Source organism: Cololabis saira, chromosome 8 (genome assembly GCF_033807715.1).
Source record: "Cololabis saira isolate AMF1-May2022 chromosome 8, fColSai1.1, whole genome shotgun sequence".
Classification (NCBI taxonomy): domain Eukaryota; kingdom Metazoa; phylum Chordata; class Actinopteri; order Beloniformes; family Belonidae; genus Cololabis; species Cololabis saira.
The window spans coordinates 36699335-36716722 of NC_084594.1; the positions used below are offsets into that span (position 1 = coordinate 36699335).

Sequence of the window (17388 nt, forward strand, 5' to 3'; positions counted from 1 at the left end):
GCCATATTATTATGTGTGCCATGTTTACCTTTAGGAGAAATTGAATGGTATAGACCTGCAACTAAACTTGGATGTACATTCCAATAAAGGTTAGGATAAATGATAACATGCCTCTGAAGTTTGACTTTTTGCACCATTACAATACTTATAGGCAACTAGTCATCATATCTCCTGCTCTCTGAAACACGTTAATGCTCAATAGTACACATATATGGTTCTTTAATATATTTGCATTATACTAAGATGCATTCATTTTCAATGGCTTTTTTTCCCGTTACATTACTTTTACTTTTATACTTTAATTAGTTTTAAAACCAGTACTTTTATACTTTTACTGGAGTTAAAAACTTGAGTTGATACTTCAACTTCTACAGGAGTATTTTTAAACTCTAGTATCTATACTTCTACCTGAGTAATGAATGTGAATATTTTTGACACCTCTGGGTGTTTGTGACTGTTTAGTGACTCTCTCCTCGTGAACGCGGGTGACTGGAGCGCAGCCCCACCGTGCGCGCTCCCGCGTACCTGGGCCCGGCGGTGACGTCACGACGCCTTGTTAAACCCTGCGTCGCCGCTGCGCGTGCGCGTGTAGCTTAGCAGCAGCTAGCTCGTTCACGTCTTTGACGGCGACGGAGGCGACGATGGAAATAGACTCGCTCCAAGAGGCGCTCAGAGGTCTCTGCTTCCTCCTCCCAGCTCTCTTTCACTGCATTAAACCCACACGTCTGCTCGACGCGGTGGCTGATTAAAGCGATTAGAGCCGAGCCGGAGCCGTTAGCCGCGGTTAGCTGGCAGCTAGCGCTGCCGGGAGCGCCTTCACGGAAACTGTGGTTTTAGTCTCACTTCTGAGCCGGCACCGGCGGCCACCGGGTCAGAACCGAGGTGTAGCCTGGTGCAGGTGTCTGCCCCCCGTCCCCCGGGGCCGGCACAGGCCGGCAGGTGCCGGCGGAGCGGCGTCTGTCTGCGGCGCTAACAGGCTACTCCAGCTCCGCTTCCTGCTACAGGCTGATTTATGGTTCTGCGTTAAAGCCACGGCATAGGGTACGCGGCGACGCGCACCGTACGCAGCGCGTCTCTGCGTACCCTACGCCGTAGGTTCTGCGTTGATGTAACGCGGAACCATAAATCAGCCTTAAACCTCTCATTACAATACTGGTCAATTAGTCTGATTGGTTTGGGACCAGTTTTTATTTTACAAAAGTTTCCCAGGTTGATCAGGGCTGAATATAAGCTGCTGCATGTTGTATATCTATCCATCCAAATGTCAATCTTTCTTACACTTTGGTTATTTTTCTCCTCAGATTTTGACAAAAAAGCCAAGCAGGAGCCGGTGTCTCTCCTGGAGCAGTTTCTATGCCATGTTGCCAAGACTGGACAGACCATGTGAGTGACCAGGCCTGATGTTTCTGATGGAAACTCTTCACACGACCCGCAGTTACTCTGTACAGTTAACTTATTGACCCCTAGTTACTCAGTAAAGTTGACTTATTGACCCCTAGTTACTCAGTAAAGTTAACTTATTGACCCGTAGTTACTCTGTAAAGTTAACTTATTGACCCCTAGTTACTCAGTAAAGTTGACTTATTGACCCCTAGTTACTCTGTAAAGTTAACTTATTGACCCGTAGTTACTCAGTAAAGTTAACTTATTGACCCGTAGTTACTCAGTAAAGTTGACTTATTGACCCGTAGTTACTCAGTAAAGTTAACTTATTGACCCCTAGTTACTCTGTAGGGTTAACTTATTGACCCTTAGTTACTCTGTAGAGTTAACTCATTGACACGACACGTAGTTACTCAGTAAAGTTAAGGAACTGTGAAGATGATGTTGCCTGGTGAGAGCTTGTGTGGTGTCCATTGACAATCTTCCTACAAACCAGCAAAGACGGATGAAAACCAATAAAGAAAATGGAAACCGGAAGATATCAGACAGACAGAGGCCAATTTATGTTGTAAAGAAGAAATACAACTTTTTAAGTTTAATCTAAAGCTAGCTTAAATGAGCCCAGAGCATATATTTGGGTGGTCTGCCCTGACAGACCAAAGTACACGTGTCCCATTTTTCTCTTGCATGTTAGGTGTAATTAATCTCTGACTGTTTTCTGCATTTCCTCTAGGGTTCAATGGTCTCAATTCAAGAACTATTTTCTGTTTAAACTGGAGACGGTGATGGATGATTTTAGAGCCTCGGCTCCTGAGCAAAGAGGTCCTGCAAATCCTAATGTGGAGTCAATCCCATTTGAAGATATGAAGGAGAGAATCTTGAAGATTGTGAGGGGATACAACGGGTAGGTAGTACCTAATTCACCAGTGCATGTCGAGGGACACCAAGAGTTCTGGGATAGATTAATAAGTGATCTCTGGCTTGTGAGCACAAACTAGAGTCACCTTCACTTCTTGCTGGGGCGGGGCGATATCGACCAAAAGTCATATTTAGGCTGAATATTGATATACGATATATATCCTGTTATTTTTTTCCGCAAAGTGAGAGTGAATCTGGACTTCAACCAGACTTCTCCTTTTCTTCCAGCTGTAGAAAAAAAAACGCTGGAAGAAAGTGACATTCTTGTCATTCATGCCACGTCCGTCAGAATTATAAAAAACTACTAATGAAATGGGCTTATGCCAAAATTTTGACTGGTTTCACTTCAAGACACTTACACAACTAAGTGCTTTCTGAAATAAAACTTTTGAAATATTCTACATTAATATTATTTTCCCGTTTCATAACTTTTCTTAATCAACACCAGTCAATTAGAAATGTCACATATTATATTCATTTATTTTCTGAATTTTAATCCTGTAATTGCTTTTTATGTATTATTTATAAATGGCTATATTGTATGTACTCGTTTTTTCTTCTTGTTCGTTTTAGTATATATTTTTTTAATGCTACTTCATATTTGTACTCCACTAAAAAATTCACGTTTAGGCTGACACGTCAACATTGGTTTCTAGTAAGTTTGCTCTTTCAGTCCAGAGAATAAAAATAAAAATCTATCATAATAGCTAAATATGTTACCTTGATGGTATCAACAGGCTAAGCAGTACCTCACCTATAAAGTGGTAAACGCATAAACTCATAACTAATTCTTATCAAACAACCTGATAATATGACTTTGAAATGTATGTATTGTGATTTTACTTTTAGCACTCCGTTTTGTTTTATTCTTTAATGTAACTTCTTTTCAATATTAGTTTTCAACAGAGACGTGAAAGCAGCATAAAACACAAAGTTGCAGACAGACACGCAAAGGAAAAAACCCCAAAACTAACATTTTGTTTTCGTTTTAAAGTAAAATATCTTAATACTCCTTACAACACTGCACCCAACAACAGCCAAGTGTAATCTGTGACCGCAGCATCCTCAGCCCGTTGTCTGTTGTCATAGCAACCAGATGCTTTTCCTGGAGTTTCCAGCTTGCAACTGCGTCCCTTTTGGGCCTCAGCTATATGTTCACCGGCATGATCATAGAGGAAATAAGTTGTTAGACGTGCTGCTTTCATCTCCCAGTGTTCAAAGTGCTCGTGTAAGGCTCACATGTCCTGCCTGAGCTCGTATCACTGGTCAACGGGAAATGGGTGTTGGCGAGTTCTGCCGGACCTCAGTAAACATTTGTGGCAATGCTTCTTGACTGAGAAGCTCGTGTCTTGTTTCCATAGTTTCAGTAGCTTTTTAAATCCGATTTGTTCCACAGTTTCAGATGGGACCACATCTTTAGCGATGTGATAGGTAGTCGCTTTAGCTACAGTACACCACTCGTCACTTTTCTTTTCATAAGGCACCTAAGGAAAACGAAGCATGCAAGACAATTTTGTTTCGAGCTGGACCTTTTCGGGTTGTGGATGTCTTGCAGCTTCTGCAGCGCGGAGTTTCACGCGCTCTTCGTACTACAGTTTGCGCCGCTGTTTCAGGTGGTGAAAAGTGCTTACTGGATGTACAGTAACTTGTTTGACTCCCTACAAAATAACTAATCTGATACATTGAACCCGAAGCATCTCCAAATTCCTGAGCCACTGCTTTTTCTTTTACCAACCAGTTCCTCCACACGTGCCGCAGGCGTTGCTGCTTCCAACATGTTTCTTGAATAGGGTCTTTTATTTTAGATGTAATTTGTCACAGCTCATTAACCATAATTTGCAACTTTCTGCTCATTGTCAGTATTCGTGACTAATTCTTGGAGGTTCCAGTAAGATGTGCAAATGTCCAAACTGGCTACCAGTTACCTGCCCTAAACTACGGGTCTATAACAGTCTGATATCTCGGGAATTGAACCACTAACCACTAAACCACCATGCTGACCCTATTAGCTTGTGCAAATAAGTTATTTAGCCCTAAACTAACCAAAAGTACATGGTAGTGGAGAAGGTGTTGCTGTTTTTCACAAAGGTTAAGTTTTTGGTCTGAATTAAGCAAATAAAACGGCTAAAAAGAACGATCCTGTTCAAGAAAGAAATGTCAGAAAAAAACCTTGAATTGTCATTGATGAATGGACATTTGCTGAAGTGCCAGGCTGGCATCACACCAGACAAATCCTAGATCTTAACCTATTAAATAAAAAAACATTGTTGAAAACAGACATAAAGACGGTCTCAACTGATTTTGTGTATTTTAATCGTCCAAATGCACAGAATGGATTATTGTTGTGCTGCAACCAGGGCTCCAGACTGCGACCAAATGCTCGCATTTTGCGACCAAAATTTGAGTATGTGCGACTGAATTTCATGTCCACTCGCACACGTGCGACCAGTAAATTTGCCAGTGTTTTTTTTTTTTTTTTTTTTTTTTTTTTTTTTTTTTTTTTTTACACGTTAAACGTGGAAGGAGTGCCTCAATGAACCCCCATATTTGCAGGCCAATGAGTGTGAAAGGGAATGAGTTGGGGGATCTATTTATTTATTTTTTTCGTTTAATTTCACCAGCTCAAAGCGCCCGGACGACATTTAATGCGACACAACTCGCTGCCGCCGCGGCGCGCACATAAAGTTAGAAGAAAGAGGCGGCGGGTATGTTTGGTTTTAGTAACATCATGCTCAGGCCATGAGTCTGCAATGGCCCAGACGGGAGACACATGTAGCTCAGTGCTTAACTTTTATTTTTAATCCACTCTATATTCTTCTGGTTGTTCTCCGATATGTCCCCCCTCTAAAGCCTGATTTATGGTTCCGCCTTAAATCGACGCAGAGCTCTGCGTTGTTGTAACGCGGAACCATAAATCAGCCTTCACCCGGTACATACATAGGTTTCTCTAAACATCTGTCCCCGCTACAGTTTTAACTAAAAGAAAATGTGCTCCAATACAGCAGGTCTCATAATTTTATTTTGAACACTGCTTAAAATTTGCTTGACACAAATGAAAGTTAAATTTTAACACGTGGGAAAAACACCTAACCTTTTAAGTGATGTGTGTTATCAGGTGTAATGGCATTTTTAGGTTAGAAATAAGAAAACTTCTTGGTAAGATCCTTAGTTATTTGAGTGAAGGCAGTGAATTTGGTCAACTGGTGTAAGTTCAGGGTTTTAGTAAAGACACAAGTAGGGAAATGTTATTGGCCAGTACCCCCAATATTTGTACATTTGTTAAGTACTGTGTTTAACAGTTACATTCATGGCTGAAAGGTTACTAAGCACTTTGTTACCAAGCACTTTTTTATCATGTGAATGTATGTTTTTTTTATATATAATGACAGCAATGGTGCTGTCAGTTTACTTTATGTTGCGGCATCTTTAAAAATGCACAATAAAATGTAACACTGCATTTGAAACAGCACATTGTGGTAATTCATTAATCTATTATGAAATACGTATTACTAATACACTGAAATGTAGTAGAAATGTAAACATTTGGTTAGCATGTCGATAAACGATGTGCGCTCCTAAAATTTCTGATTGTGCCCCTAAAAATGTTCAGTTAGGGGCTACTGTGCTCCTAGTGAAAAAAGTTAGTCTGGAGCCCTGGCTGCAACATTTAGATGATGTTCACACTGCAGCTCAAGTCCCAATTTTCTGCCTTATATGACTCATCAGATTTTTTAATGACAGTCTGAATGGCGCAATCTGATTTTATTTAATTTTTTTCAAATCAGACCCATATGTGGTCCTAAATCGGATATCCGATCTGTGTCGGAGCGACAGCGGTCAGAACCTGACGTCCCAGGAGATGTGTGTTCTGAAAGTCTAGAGCAGTGTTTCCCAACCCTGGTCCTCAGGGCACACTGTCCCACATGTTTCCCTTCATCATCACACCTGATTCTAATTAATGGTCCTAATTAGCTTGTCATCAAGGTCTGCACAATTCTGTTGGTGACACAGCTACTTTTATCACGGTGTGCTGAAGCAGGGAAACATCTAAAACATGCAGGACAGTGGGACTCGAGGACCAGGATTGGGAAACACTGGTCTAGAGGAGAGGCGCTGACAGATGTATTCAAAAATGTTCCTTGTAGGGCTGCAGCTATCGAATATTTTAGTAATCGAGTATTCTACTGAAAATTCCATCGATTAATCGAGTAATCGGATAAAACATATTTTTGTTTAGTTAAAGAGCAATTATAAATATACATAAGATGTTAGATGTTAATTGACATTACTAAGACTAAATTATATAATCCAGTAGGTTCATGGCTGGTCATTTAAAAACCCTGAACTTACACCAGTTGACCAAATTCACTGCCTTCACTCAAAAAACTAAGGATCTTACCAAGAAGTTTTCTTATTTCTAACCTAAAAATGCCATTACACCTGATAACACACATCACTTAAAAGGTTAGGTGTTTTTCCCACGTGTTTCAATTGAACTTTCATTTGTGTCAAGCAAAACAATCAAGCAATTTTAAGGTGTAGTTAAGTTTTAAGTTAAAGTATAAGATTTTGAGTTTTGGCAGTGTTCAAAATAAAATGATGAGACCCGCTGTATTGGAGCACATTAGACACCAGTGCTGCTTGTTTTATCCATGAAAGACTACAGAGCTAAAATTGAAAACTACCCAGTTAGTTTTATTACGTTTTTATTTTTCTGACATTTTCTGCCTTTTCTTTTAGTTAAAACTGTAGCGCGAACAGATGGTTAGAGGAACATATGTATGTACCAGGTTAGAGGGGGAACATATAGGAGAACGGACCAGAAGAATATAGCGTGGATTGAAAATAAAAGTTGTACATGTGTCTCCCGTCTGGGCCATTCCAGACTGCCTGAGCACATAGATATAATATAATGTGTATATATATCTATGCCTGAGCACGGCGTGTTACAAAAACCAAACATATCCGCCTCCTCTTTCTTCTTCCTTTACGTGCGCGGCGTCAGCGCTCTGTGCCGCATTAAATGTAGTCCGGGCGAAACACCCTGCTTTGAGCAGAGAAAATTCCTCGATCATTTTTTGTAATCGAATTGTTCGAGGAATCGTTTCAGCCCTAGTTCCTTGACATCCTGAAATTATGGATGAACTCTGTCACTGAAGACCCTCTTCTGACTCCCCATCCACACATGCGTCTGCAGAGGTAGCAGCCACTGCTGCACAATCAGTAACATTTGTGCCCGTGTTCCAGTACTTTCACGTTGCTAGACAATAACGCCATGGCTCCATGTTTAGTTCTGTAAAAAAATCATACACTTTTGTGATGGAGGTCACATTAAAATGATAATGTGAACGACCACGGCAAAAAAATCTGATTTTGGACATTAAGACCTGCAGTTTGAACGTAGCCTATGTGTCGCTCTCTTAAAAGCTCTTTTTCAGACATGACTTCAAAACAAAAATAAGTTAGATAAAGCCCCCCCACCCAGTAATACTTTTAAATATAATTCTCTTTAGATCAGATTGTGTTTTGTTCATCGCTGTGTTTGTGAGCTGTACAATTACGCAGCATCAAGTTGGGCGTGCTGCCTGCTCATTGGTTAATGAGGTATCTGCTCATAGCCAGGAATCCTCATTAACAAACCTTTGATATTTGTGACTCAAGATCGAGGAGGCTCTGTAAAATAATCTTCTGACACGACACACTTGACGATTATTTGACACAATGTTTGGTTGGGCCGACTTTAGATCAGGCCTGCGTGTTTGTTGGGGCTCCAAATTATCTTTGACTTTAAGTGGAAATTTCCACAACTTTCCACAACCACAATGAGTTTACTGTGGGTTTGTAGCCATAACGACAAGTTTAATTAGAAGAAACGAGGTTCCAGTTTACTAGCGAGCATAAAGATTGAACCGAAACAGATCATGATCTGATGAGTCCAGATTTAAGCTGTTAAAAACTGCAGGTTAAGAAGTAGATGATCAGGGAGACGTATCAAACCAATATCTTAAAAAAAGATACCGGTTTACATCAAATGGGTAAAAATGGTTCTGTGATATTTACCTCTCAGCTAATGAGTTATGGGATGAAAGAAAGAAAGACCCTGAACAATATTGCTGTGGTATCTGTCAATTGTCAATCACTTCTTTTCTTTTCACCCGGTTTTTAGAATCCCGTTCACAATCCAGCGCTTGTGTGAGCTGGTCACAGAACCCAAAAGGAACTACACAGGAACAGACAAGTTTCTTCGGGGAGTAGAGAAGGTAAGCTGCATTGTTTTGTCTCTTTTTTTCCTTTTTAAACTAAGAATGTGTCACAAATTTGGCAATTTCTCTCTCCCCAGAATGTAATGGTGGTGAGCTGTGTCCATCCAACCTCAGAGTAAGTAACAGATCCACGTTAAGAGGTTTCCAATCACATTAATTAAAGGGTTGTCCTGATCAGAATGGTCAGATTGGTTTAGTATTGCTCAAAGCTTACAGTTCATCCGTCCTCAAACTGTTTGATTTTCAAATAAAACTCAACCAAGTAACTACATGATTTTTGTGGCAGAAAATGGCATAACTGCTTGGTTCAACTTTCATAGTCACTCACAAAAAATACATCTTAAATTTCCTGACTGCAGTATTGTATGTGATACAAAATTTTAGATCCATTTGATTGATTAATGATCACACAAAAAAATCAGAAACCCTTTTTAAACAAAGATCTAAATCCCACTTAAAAGTAGTGCAACTATCTTGACCCTCACAGTGAAAATAAAAATGAATTCAAATAGTTCAAACATCATAGTCTGACCTAAACCCCTGTGGTTTCCACCACCGTCTCATATTCTTTACGATGTCATTCAAGTGCCATGAACTCGCTTCTTATTTCCTACTTGTTAATCATCTCCTTGAAGAGTTGTCAGTCTTCCTGTTGCATGAGGCCTGTGAATCTGGACGTGTGCGACGCTGCACGCTTGAGATGGAAAATGGTAGACTGTCCAGTATGAAGCAAGGCTCAGTAGTGAGGTGGGGCTGCAGATGCCTGTTGTAAAACGGACAGCAGCCACATTTAGTTGTACAGTAATCCCTCGTTTTTCGAGGGGGTTACGTTCCAAAAAGAACCCGTGATAAGTGAAATCCGCGAAGTAGCAACCTTTTTTTTTTACTATTATTATACAAGGCTTCAAATTGCGGAGATCAGCCCCACCGCGACCCGAGTAATTGGATTTGAACTGGAGAAAATGAAATGATTATGAAAAAAGATACAATAAGTACAGTAAGACAAATTGTGACTGGTGTGTATTTCACTGCTCTTCTGAGCCGCTGCATCCTGACTCGCTCTGTAGCGTCTTTTTCTTCTAAAGCCCGCGGTGCAGGTGTGTTTTTTCAAGAGAAGAACATAGTTATGGGTCGTTGTTGTTGCTCTTTTTTCTACTAGGCTAAAAGATTCTTATAAACCGACATGCCACCATCGATTATATTTGAGAACTGTAATGAACGATTCATCATAGGCTCCCATTCTTGAGCTGCTGCTGAAGTTCATTGGCCGTTCTCAGCATTGTTGCTAAGCGACCAACATTGATACAAGAAGTGAAGAAGCGGGGAGACTGTTTAGCCAATCAGAACGCAGAACACGATGCACAATGAAAATCCGTGAAGCAGCGAGACGTGAAAGGTGAACCACGTTACAGCGAGTGATTACTGTAAACCAGTTCCTGTGTTGTCATGTATTCGGCGCTCTTGCTTGGATTTGATGTCAGATCAAATCGGTGGTGTTGCTGGTCGCTCTGACTGCACTGCCTGGAGCAACGTTATTGTAGATAATGCACGTGGCTGCTGAAGTATCGTCACAGTCAACTTTAAAACAATATATAAAGTGGTAGTGGAATATTGTTAGAATTACGAGCACATGAACACGGTGTCGGACACGGGTGTCGGTTCGTCCCTAATGATCGCCTGAGCTTATAAGATCAGACTGACCTCCGATCAGTAAAATAAAATGTTTATATTGGCACTAATATGATACTTGGTCGGTGATCGGGACATCCATAACTCAATCCATAACGTTTATACATCTTCAAACTGACAAAGCTTAAATTCTTTTCCTTTTATTGTTGTTTTTCAGGAAAAATGGATGCACTGCTGTCAGTAGGATGAACGGTGTGATGCTACCAGGGAACGCGTCTGCTTTTACAGAGAGGTGGTGTTGAAGACGGACAGATTTGCCTGAAATACAAACTTACTACAGAAACTTTCAAAACTAACTAACAAAATGTCCATCTTTTTGTTGTATTTTTGCGTTAGGAAAGTCAACGGTCCAGGAACTCCCCGACCGCTGAACAGGCCAAAGCTGTCTCTGGCCAATTCGCTAGCAGCTAACGGTCTGCCTGACAGCACCGACAACAAAGACCTCAGCCCGGAGCAGGACGACGACGACGACGATGATGACGACGAAAAAGTCACCAGGTCTGACAGAGTCCACACGCACTTACAGAAACCAACAAAGCAGCTGAATGTGACCCTGTTTCTTCTTCTGGGTGTTTCTGGTTAGCGAGGTCTCGCCCTCGGAAGGCTCCCCGGAGAGTGCGGTGAAAAACAAACACTCGGACGAAGAGGAGGACATGGAAGCGGAACACCAAGAGGTGAAGAGACTTAAGTTCAGCAAAGACGAGGAGGACGAGGATGAAGAGGAGGAGCAGGAGGTGGACCCGCTCAGACCGTCGCACAGCAGCTGTCAGTCGAAAGAAGCAGAAGCCATGGTTCAAGAGGACGACGAGGAGGAGAAGGACAAGGAGAATGAAGCCTCCAGCGCTGCCGCCACCACTGAAGATCAAGGTGCTCCCCCTCCTCTGTTGCCGTGATGTGTGAAAGTTACAAAATGAAAAGATAAAAGTACGTGGGAACAGGGGCGGCGGAGCGTTCCTTCAGCTGGCAGCACTAAATCTTTCCTTAAACAAGATACGGAGATGAACTGAAAACTGAAACCGTCATGAGGTTTAATCACTCCAGACAATAATTGATTAAACGCTGTTAGCAGCGTTGATGCCAGTGAAGTTTGTAAAATCATTTTCATTACTTATTATTTCATCACAACTTTAATTTTCAAGCATTTGAATCACTTCCATTATTTTGTTGCTTTCACCCTCGAGGCGTCTTGAAAAGATAAGTCACCTTCGTGTGTTGGAGTTGTTTTTATATCGCTGCTGTTTCAGTCCAATCACATTTAAATTGATCAGATCGCATGACGGCTTATTACACCTAATTTCAGTTATCCAGTTGAACTCCAGCTTTTCAATCGACGTGCATTTTTAGTTCAAGTCAGTAAATGCGGTATTAACCATCGGGGGATTGTTTGGACCTAGTTGTTTCCAACTTCCAGAAACGGTGTAATGGCGTGTTTGGCAGCATTCAGGGCAAGCGGAACCTGTCTGTTCTCACCTCAAGGATGGTGAGCAGGTCCATCCGAGAGCTGGGGGGTCTGGTGAGGCTGAGACGAGAATACGTGTCCTACCGAAAGCATGAGCTCATCAGTTTGACGCTGTACCAGTTACATGCCAGTGGTGCCAGGTGGAGAAGCACCAGGGGGAGGATCAGTTTGGCATTAGGGCTGGGCGATTTTGGAAAAAAATAAAATCCCGATTTTCTTTTTTTTTTTTTTTTCTGAAAACCTGATTTTCGATTTCGATTTTTTTTTTGGTAAAACTACAAAAGACAATGGAAAAAATTGTTTCAAATATTTTATATTTATTTTTATAGAAAAATAGCAAACAAATTTCCCTATTGGGAAGGAAGTGCAACTGAAAAATACTGTAAATCCTCCTTGAGTTTAGTAAAGTGACAACATTTACAATTTTCTTGACCAAACAAAGATGACTAGACGAGCTCTGTCTGTAATGCAGCCAGCTGCAAAAAAGGAAAATCGATTTTCCGATTTCCTTTTTTTAACATCGATTGTGATTAATATATCCGATTTAGATTTAAAATCGATTAATCGCACAGCCCTATTTGGCATGTACAAGTAGCTTATAGTGGAACCCTGTCGGCTGGGTGGAGGCCACCGCCTCAGGGGCTTGATCTCCATCAGCCAGTCCCTGGGGTTGTTGTTGATACTTCTGCGGTGCCTGGTGTGGCTCCAACAGGAAGCATTTTTACACGTGATGATTGGTGCTAGCAGCACGGTGGCTTAGTGGTTAGCACTGTTGCCTCACAGCAAGAAGGTTCCCGGTTCGACTCCCAGGCCCGGCAGGGGCCTTTCTGTGTGGAGTTTGCATGTTCTCCCCGTGCTTGCGTGGGTTCCCTCCGGGTACTCCGGCTTCCTCCCACAGTCCAAAAACATGCACGCTAGGTTAATTGATGATTCTAAATTGCCCGTAGGTGTGAGCGTGAGTGTGATTGTGAGCATGGTTTGTGTGTTTATATGTGGCCCTGTGATGGACTGGTAACCTGTCCAGGGTGTAACCCCTGCCCAGCAGACCCCCGTGACCCCGCAAGGGATAAAGCGGGTAAGATGATGGATGATTGGTGCGTAGCATGGATAAATTAGGCTGTCCTTGGCCATAAGCTGTAAACATGGCATATATATATATATATAATACAGTAATTCCTCGCTAGAACGCGGTTCTCGCTGCTTCACGGATTTGTGGAAAAAACACACCTGCACTGCGGGCTTTAGAAAAAAAAAAACTCAGAGCGAGTCAGGATGCAGCAGCAGCATCAGAAGGGCAGTGAAATAAGTGCGAGTCACAATTTGTCCTATTGTACTTATTGTATTTTTCATTTTCTCCCGTTCTAATCCAATTACTCGGGTCGCGGTGGGGCGGAGCTGATCTCCGCAATTTGAAGCCTTGTATCATAATTGTAAAAAAAATAAAGGTTGCTACTTTGCGGATTTCACTTATCACGGGTTCTTTTTGGAAAGTAACCCCCGCGAAAAACCAGGGATTACTGTATACCCCAAATTGTAGAAACCCCCACCAAAACATCCATAGTTTAGTGTTTACCAGCGTTTCCGAGGACTTCTGATACGCGGGCCTGTGCTGGCTGACTGGTGGTGGTGAGACGGGGCCTTCGTGCTAGAATCATGGCTGGAACAACGATCACTGAAGCAAAAAGGATTCACTGCTTTTAGTTTGAGTTTCCATGTGCAAATATGTTTTTACACTTTTATAGATTGTGATAATCATTTCAATTCAGTCGGTACAAATGTGACGGATAAAAAATGAAGCTCTTTAGATGTTTATCATCGATGTGACGTTGTAGATGCCCAGTTTTTCTGAGAATGTCAGATTCCATTGACTGTAATTTACTTTAAATTCATCTGACCGAGTTGATAGTGTAAAGGCAGTAAATCTGGTTTAACCTGCCCGGCAGGTATCCACACCTTTAATCCCTCCTGGCTGCACAGGATAGCAGTGTTTCCCAACCCTGGTCCTCGAGTCCCACTGTCCTGCATGTTTTAGATGTTTCCCTGCTTCAGCACACCGTGATACAAGTGGCTGTGTCATCAACATATTTGTGCAGACCTTGATGACAAGCTAATTAGGACCATTAATTAGAATCAGCTGTGTGATGATGAAGGGAAACATCTAAACCAGGGGTGTCAAATGTGCGGCCCGAGAGAGATTTTCATGCGGCCCGCGAGAAGTTTCCAACACAAAAAACCGAAATGTTAATTTACTAAAAAGGAAGGCATAAATAATTGCCCTGAATCGCAGTATATCTGATAATATATTTCTTCTGCAAATCCATCGTTATTCCACAAAGAGTGCAGTTTTTGACATTTTTTTTGTTTTCTAGAATGCATTTGCTGATTTTATTTCTTTGTAGACGTTTATTTTTATTAACTACTATTATATATTTTCGCAGGAAAAATATCACTGCTAAAAAAGATGATAGAAGATATTTATTCGGAGAATTTCAGTTTTGAATACGAGGATAGTGACAAAGTAAAACAGTTAAGAGAAGTGCTGACTTTTTCGGCACACTGGCGTAAATATCCGCGCCAATTTTTAAAAATAAATACACTTAATTGTACTGGAAAAATCTCTAAATCACAAAGAAACACTTTTATTTTTATTTTATTAAATTTTGCTTGTAATTAAATTTTCTATAAAAAAGCGAAATATAAAAAAAACGTGTTTCTGTTTATCTTTGTAAAATGATATTAAAAGTATCTTACATAATTAAAAAAAAAATAGAAATTTCAAGAAAAGATCCTGAATAAATGTATTTTACATAATTAGAGTGTAAACAAAGTGCATATTTCCTTTAAAATTAACTAAACTGATATTGGATTAGATAACAATAGTAAAAAAAAAATAAGAATTTGAGAAAAAAATATGTTTCGCACCGTTTTTGTTATTTTGAGCGTGCGGCCCGCAAGAAAAAAATTGGTCAAATCCGGCCCGCCAAGCAAAATGAGTTTGACACCCCTGATCTAAAACATGCAGGACAGTGGGCCTTGAGGACCAGGGTTGGGAAACACTGGGATAGTTTGTAAAGAAGTCAACCCAACATCCACCACATACCGACTACAAAGACCCATTTGGATAAATTGGTAACTTGATGGCGTTCATGTATCAGGATTTAATTATTCCCCGTTTTTCTTTAATGTCATTCCAGAGCCGTGCAGCAGCACGCATGCCGACATGTGTTCGGGCTCGGGTCAGGAGGCCGAGCTGGCTGAGAGGGAGGTCCCGTGCGGCTCGGAGGAGGAGGGCAGCGACATGGATCAGACGGAGCAGCAGGCACCGGCAGGCGTCCTGCAGAGTCCTGAAACCAGCAGGGACAGCGAGGAGAGCAGCGGCGACCCGGTCAGCAGCAGCAGCGGCAGCGGGGATGGTGGCGACGGCGCCAGCGGCAGCAGCTGTAGTATAGACGAGGGAACGGAGGCGACCGGAGAGGACGTGACTGTCGCCCCCTCCAGCAGTACGACTGAGCCTCCCACAGAGGGCGCCATGGGAAGTGCCATCTCAAACACTGGGACCACTGAAGAGCCCATGGAGCAGGACTAGGCCCCGGGCCCCGGGCCCGCCCTGCTGCCACATGTGACCAGAAACCAGCTTGTCCTTGAATCCAGCCTTACCGTCACTGGCAATGAGGACAACGGCCCCTCGTACACAAGATGAACACCGTGTCCCACTTTTGGACACTCCTCCAAAATGGCTACCTGGCTTTGACATAGGCAAACAAAAATCCTTTGATTTCTTTCCTTTTTTACTGGAATATTTTACTGGTCTTCTGATTTTAGGTTCCTGTTTTGTCATGATTGGTTTCAGCAGCCTTGAAGCTGAGCTCTTGTCTTTTTGAATCTTTTGCATTCGGAGGCGTCATTTGAATATTGCAGTGGTTTGGTTCACTTCTCTCCCCACCCCCTCCTTCCTCTTGGGCATGTGATACGACGGGTACCCTTTAATCCCGCCGTATCAAACTACCTGTTGCAACACAGAACTGACACGTCTTCATTTTTTACAACCTTTCTCAGCAGAAATCGAAGCGTCTTTTCGTCCCGACTTGGTCCTGTAAAGCATTCTCTTGTTTCCAGGTCGTCAGAGATCCGAATCCCACTCAGCCGTTCAGCTGATGCTTTCTTTTAAATTTGACATCTCCATTATTGACATGCGGGATTGTTTTTATTTTCTCTTTTTTTAATTTCCTGGTGTCCTGTTATTTTAACCACATTTTTTGCAATAATACACTACCAGCCCCACTGGACTATACTATGACATGCTACCTTGTAGAAGTGTCCTCCTGTGAAATTATATATTTTAGATTCATAAAAAAAAAACCAACATAATTTATGATTATTTCAATTTAAGTGACTTGTTTTGGATGTTTTGTTTTTGTCTCAGCTGTAGTTTCCAGAAGCAGCTGCGCGTACAAAGATGACTGCTTTCTTTGTATTGTGATGTCACTCTTTGGTTTCTGGACCGACTATCTCGAGCAGTTTCTGGTTCCAGTTCTACACCTGTTTCTGTAGCTGTACCTTTTGATATTTAGAATTTTAAATTTCTGTAAAGTAGATTTTTGTAGATTGTAATACAGTATGTGTTCACTGCCTTTGTGAAACCATATATAATTGTATAATTTCTGTGTATACTCTGAATGCTTTTGTTTTCAAATGCGGTATTCAGAAACGGCAATAAATGTTAACATTTTTATGTGTGGTTGTCATTGAATGCTTACATTTTATCGATTAAACATTAATACTTTAATTTTTGTAATTGTAAGTATTTGTTCAGTTCCCCGTGTTTATTATAGGTGATTGTTTTAAGGTGTTGAGAAAAGCAGCTCGGTGTCAACTTGTTACCGTCAAAGATGGATTTATTAGTTTTAAGTCACTTTGTCAAACTTGTCAGGACTTCTTCCTGTGTGTGATAACGTTTGATCTGTAGAAGATGCAACGAGAAGATGCTGACGCTGCACGACAGGTGAGGACACAGGTGAGAAAGAAGGCACTCAGAAAGCCGTCACCTAGGAAACCTGGTTTCCTAGGTGGTCCGCTCTGGCTTTTCTTCTACGTACTTAGTTACTATTGCTCGTCACTGCCTGCCTCTGCTACGGGAATGTTACACCTAACTTTTGAATATAATTTTAGTATCTTTTTTTTTTTTTTTATGTAATTATTGCTCATAATTGATTGAAATGGTCATTGGTTGGTAAAAACCCATCAAAGTGTTGGGCTCAACTGGACTTCTGAGCCTAAAGGGATATTTTGCAGCAAGTTGGTGCCAGTTTTCTTTGACTTCTGGACGTACATGGGGAAAATTGAAGTAACAACGTATATACAGACTTGCACTGCGTAGCACCCTCCATGGACCACATCGCTAAAACACAGGTTGTCGTCTCCACAGACCACTGCTGCTTTGCTGCATCCACATTAATTCGTCACTTATTTGACAATATCGCCATCTTGCTATTGCCGTTGGTCTTAATAACTCCGCCCCCTCCGCTTACGTAAGCGGTTCTTTCCTTTAGCCCAGTAAAGAGTTGCTGCTCCCTTGGAACTGGTTTTCTGGCCCGGAGTCAGTTCTTTGTCAGTGGAAACAGAAAACCCCGTTCCAAATTCAGCACTGGCCCAGAATCAGCCCTGGAACCGGTTTGG

At 41.6% G+C, this 17388-nt stretch overlaps 1 protein-coding gene across 1 annotated transcript; it reads left to right on the forward strand.

The window, feature by feature from the left end:
- The first annotated feature begins 573 nt into the window (after positions 1-573).
- On the forward strand, positions 574-16442 carry ppp4r2b (protein phosphatase 4, regulatory subunit 2b). Its single transcript, XM_061727933.1, has 9 exons — positions 574-675; positions 1302-1383; positions 2117-2287; positions 8468-8561; positions 8642-8679; positions 10411-10485; positions 10590-10751; positions 10837-11120; positions 14907-16442. Exons 1-9 carry the CDS (start codon positions 642-644, stop codon positions 15296-15298), a joined length of 1332 nt encoding a protein of 443 aa, XP_061583917.1. The 5' UTR covers positions 574-641; the 3' UTR covers positions 15299-16442.
- Positions 16443-17388: the final 946 nt, after the last annotated feature.

What these genes read in the sequence shown, in the direction of transcription:
- ppp4r2b (XM_061727933.1), top strand. Translation starts at nt 642, where the DNA reads ATGGAAATAGACTCGCTCCAAGAGGCGCTCAGAG. An exon ending in GCTCCAAGAGGCGCTCAGAG is followed by an intron (nt 676 to 1,301) that starts GTCTCTGCTTCC and finishes TTTTCTCCTCAG; the next exon opens with ATTTTGACAAAAAAGCCAAG. An exon ending in TTCTTCGGGGAGTAGAGAAG is followed by an intron (nt 8,562 to 8,641) that starts GTAAGCTGCATT and finishes CTCTCTCCCCAG; the next exon opens with AATGTAATGGTGGTGAGCTG.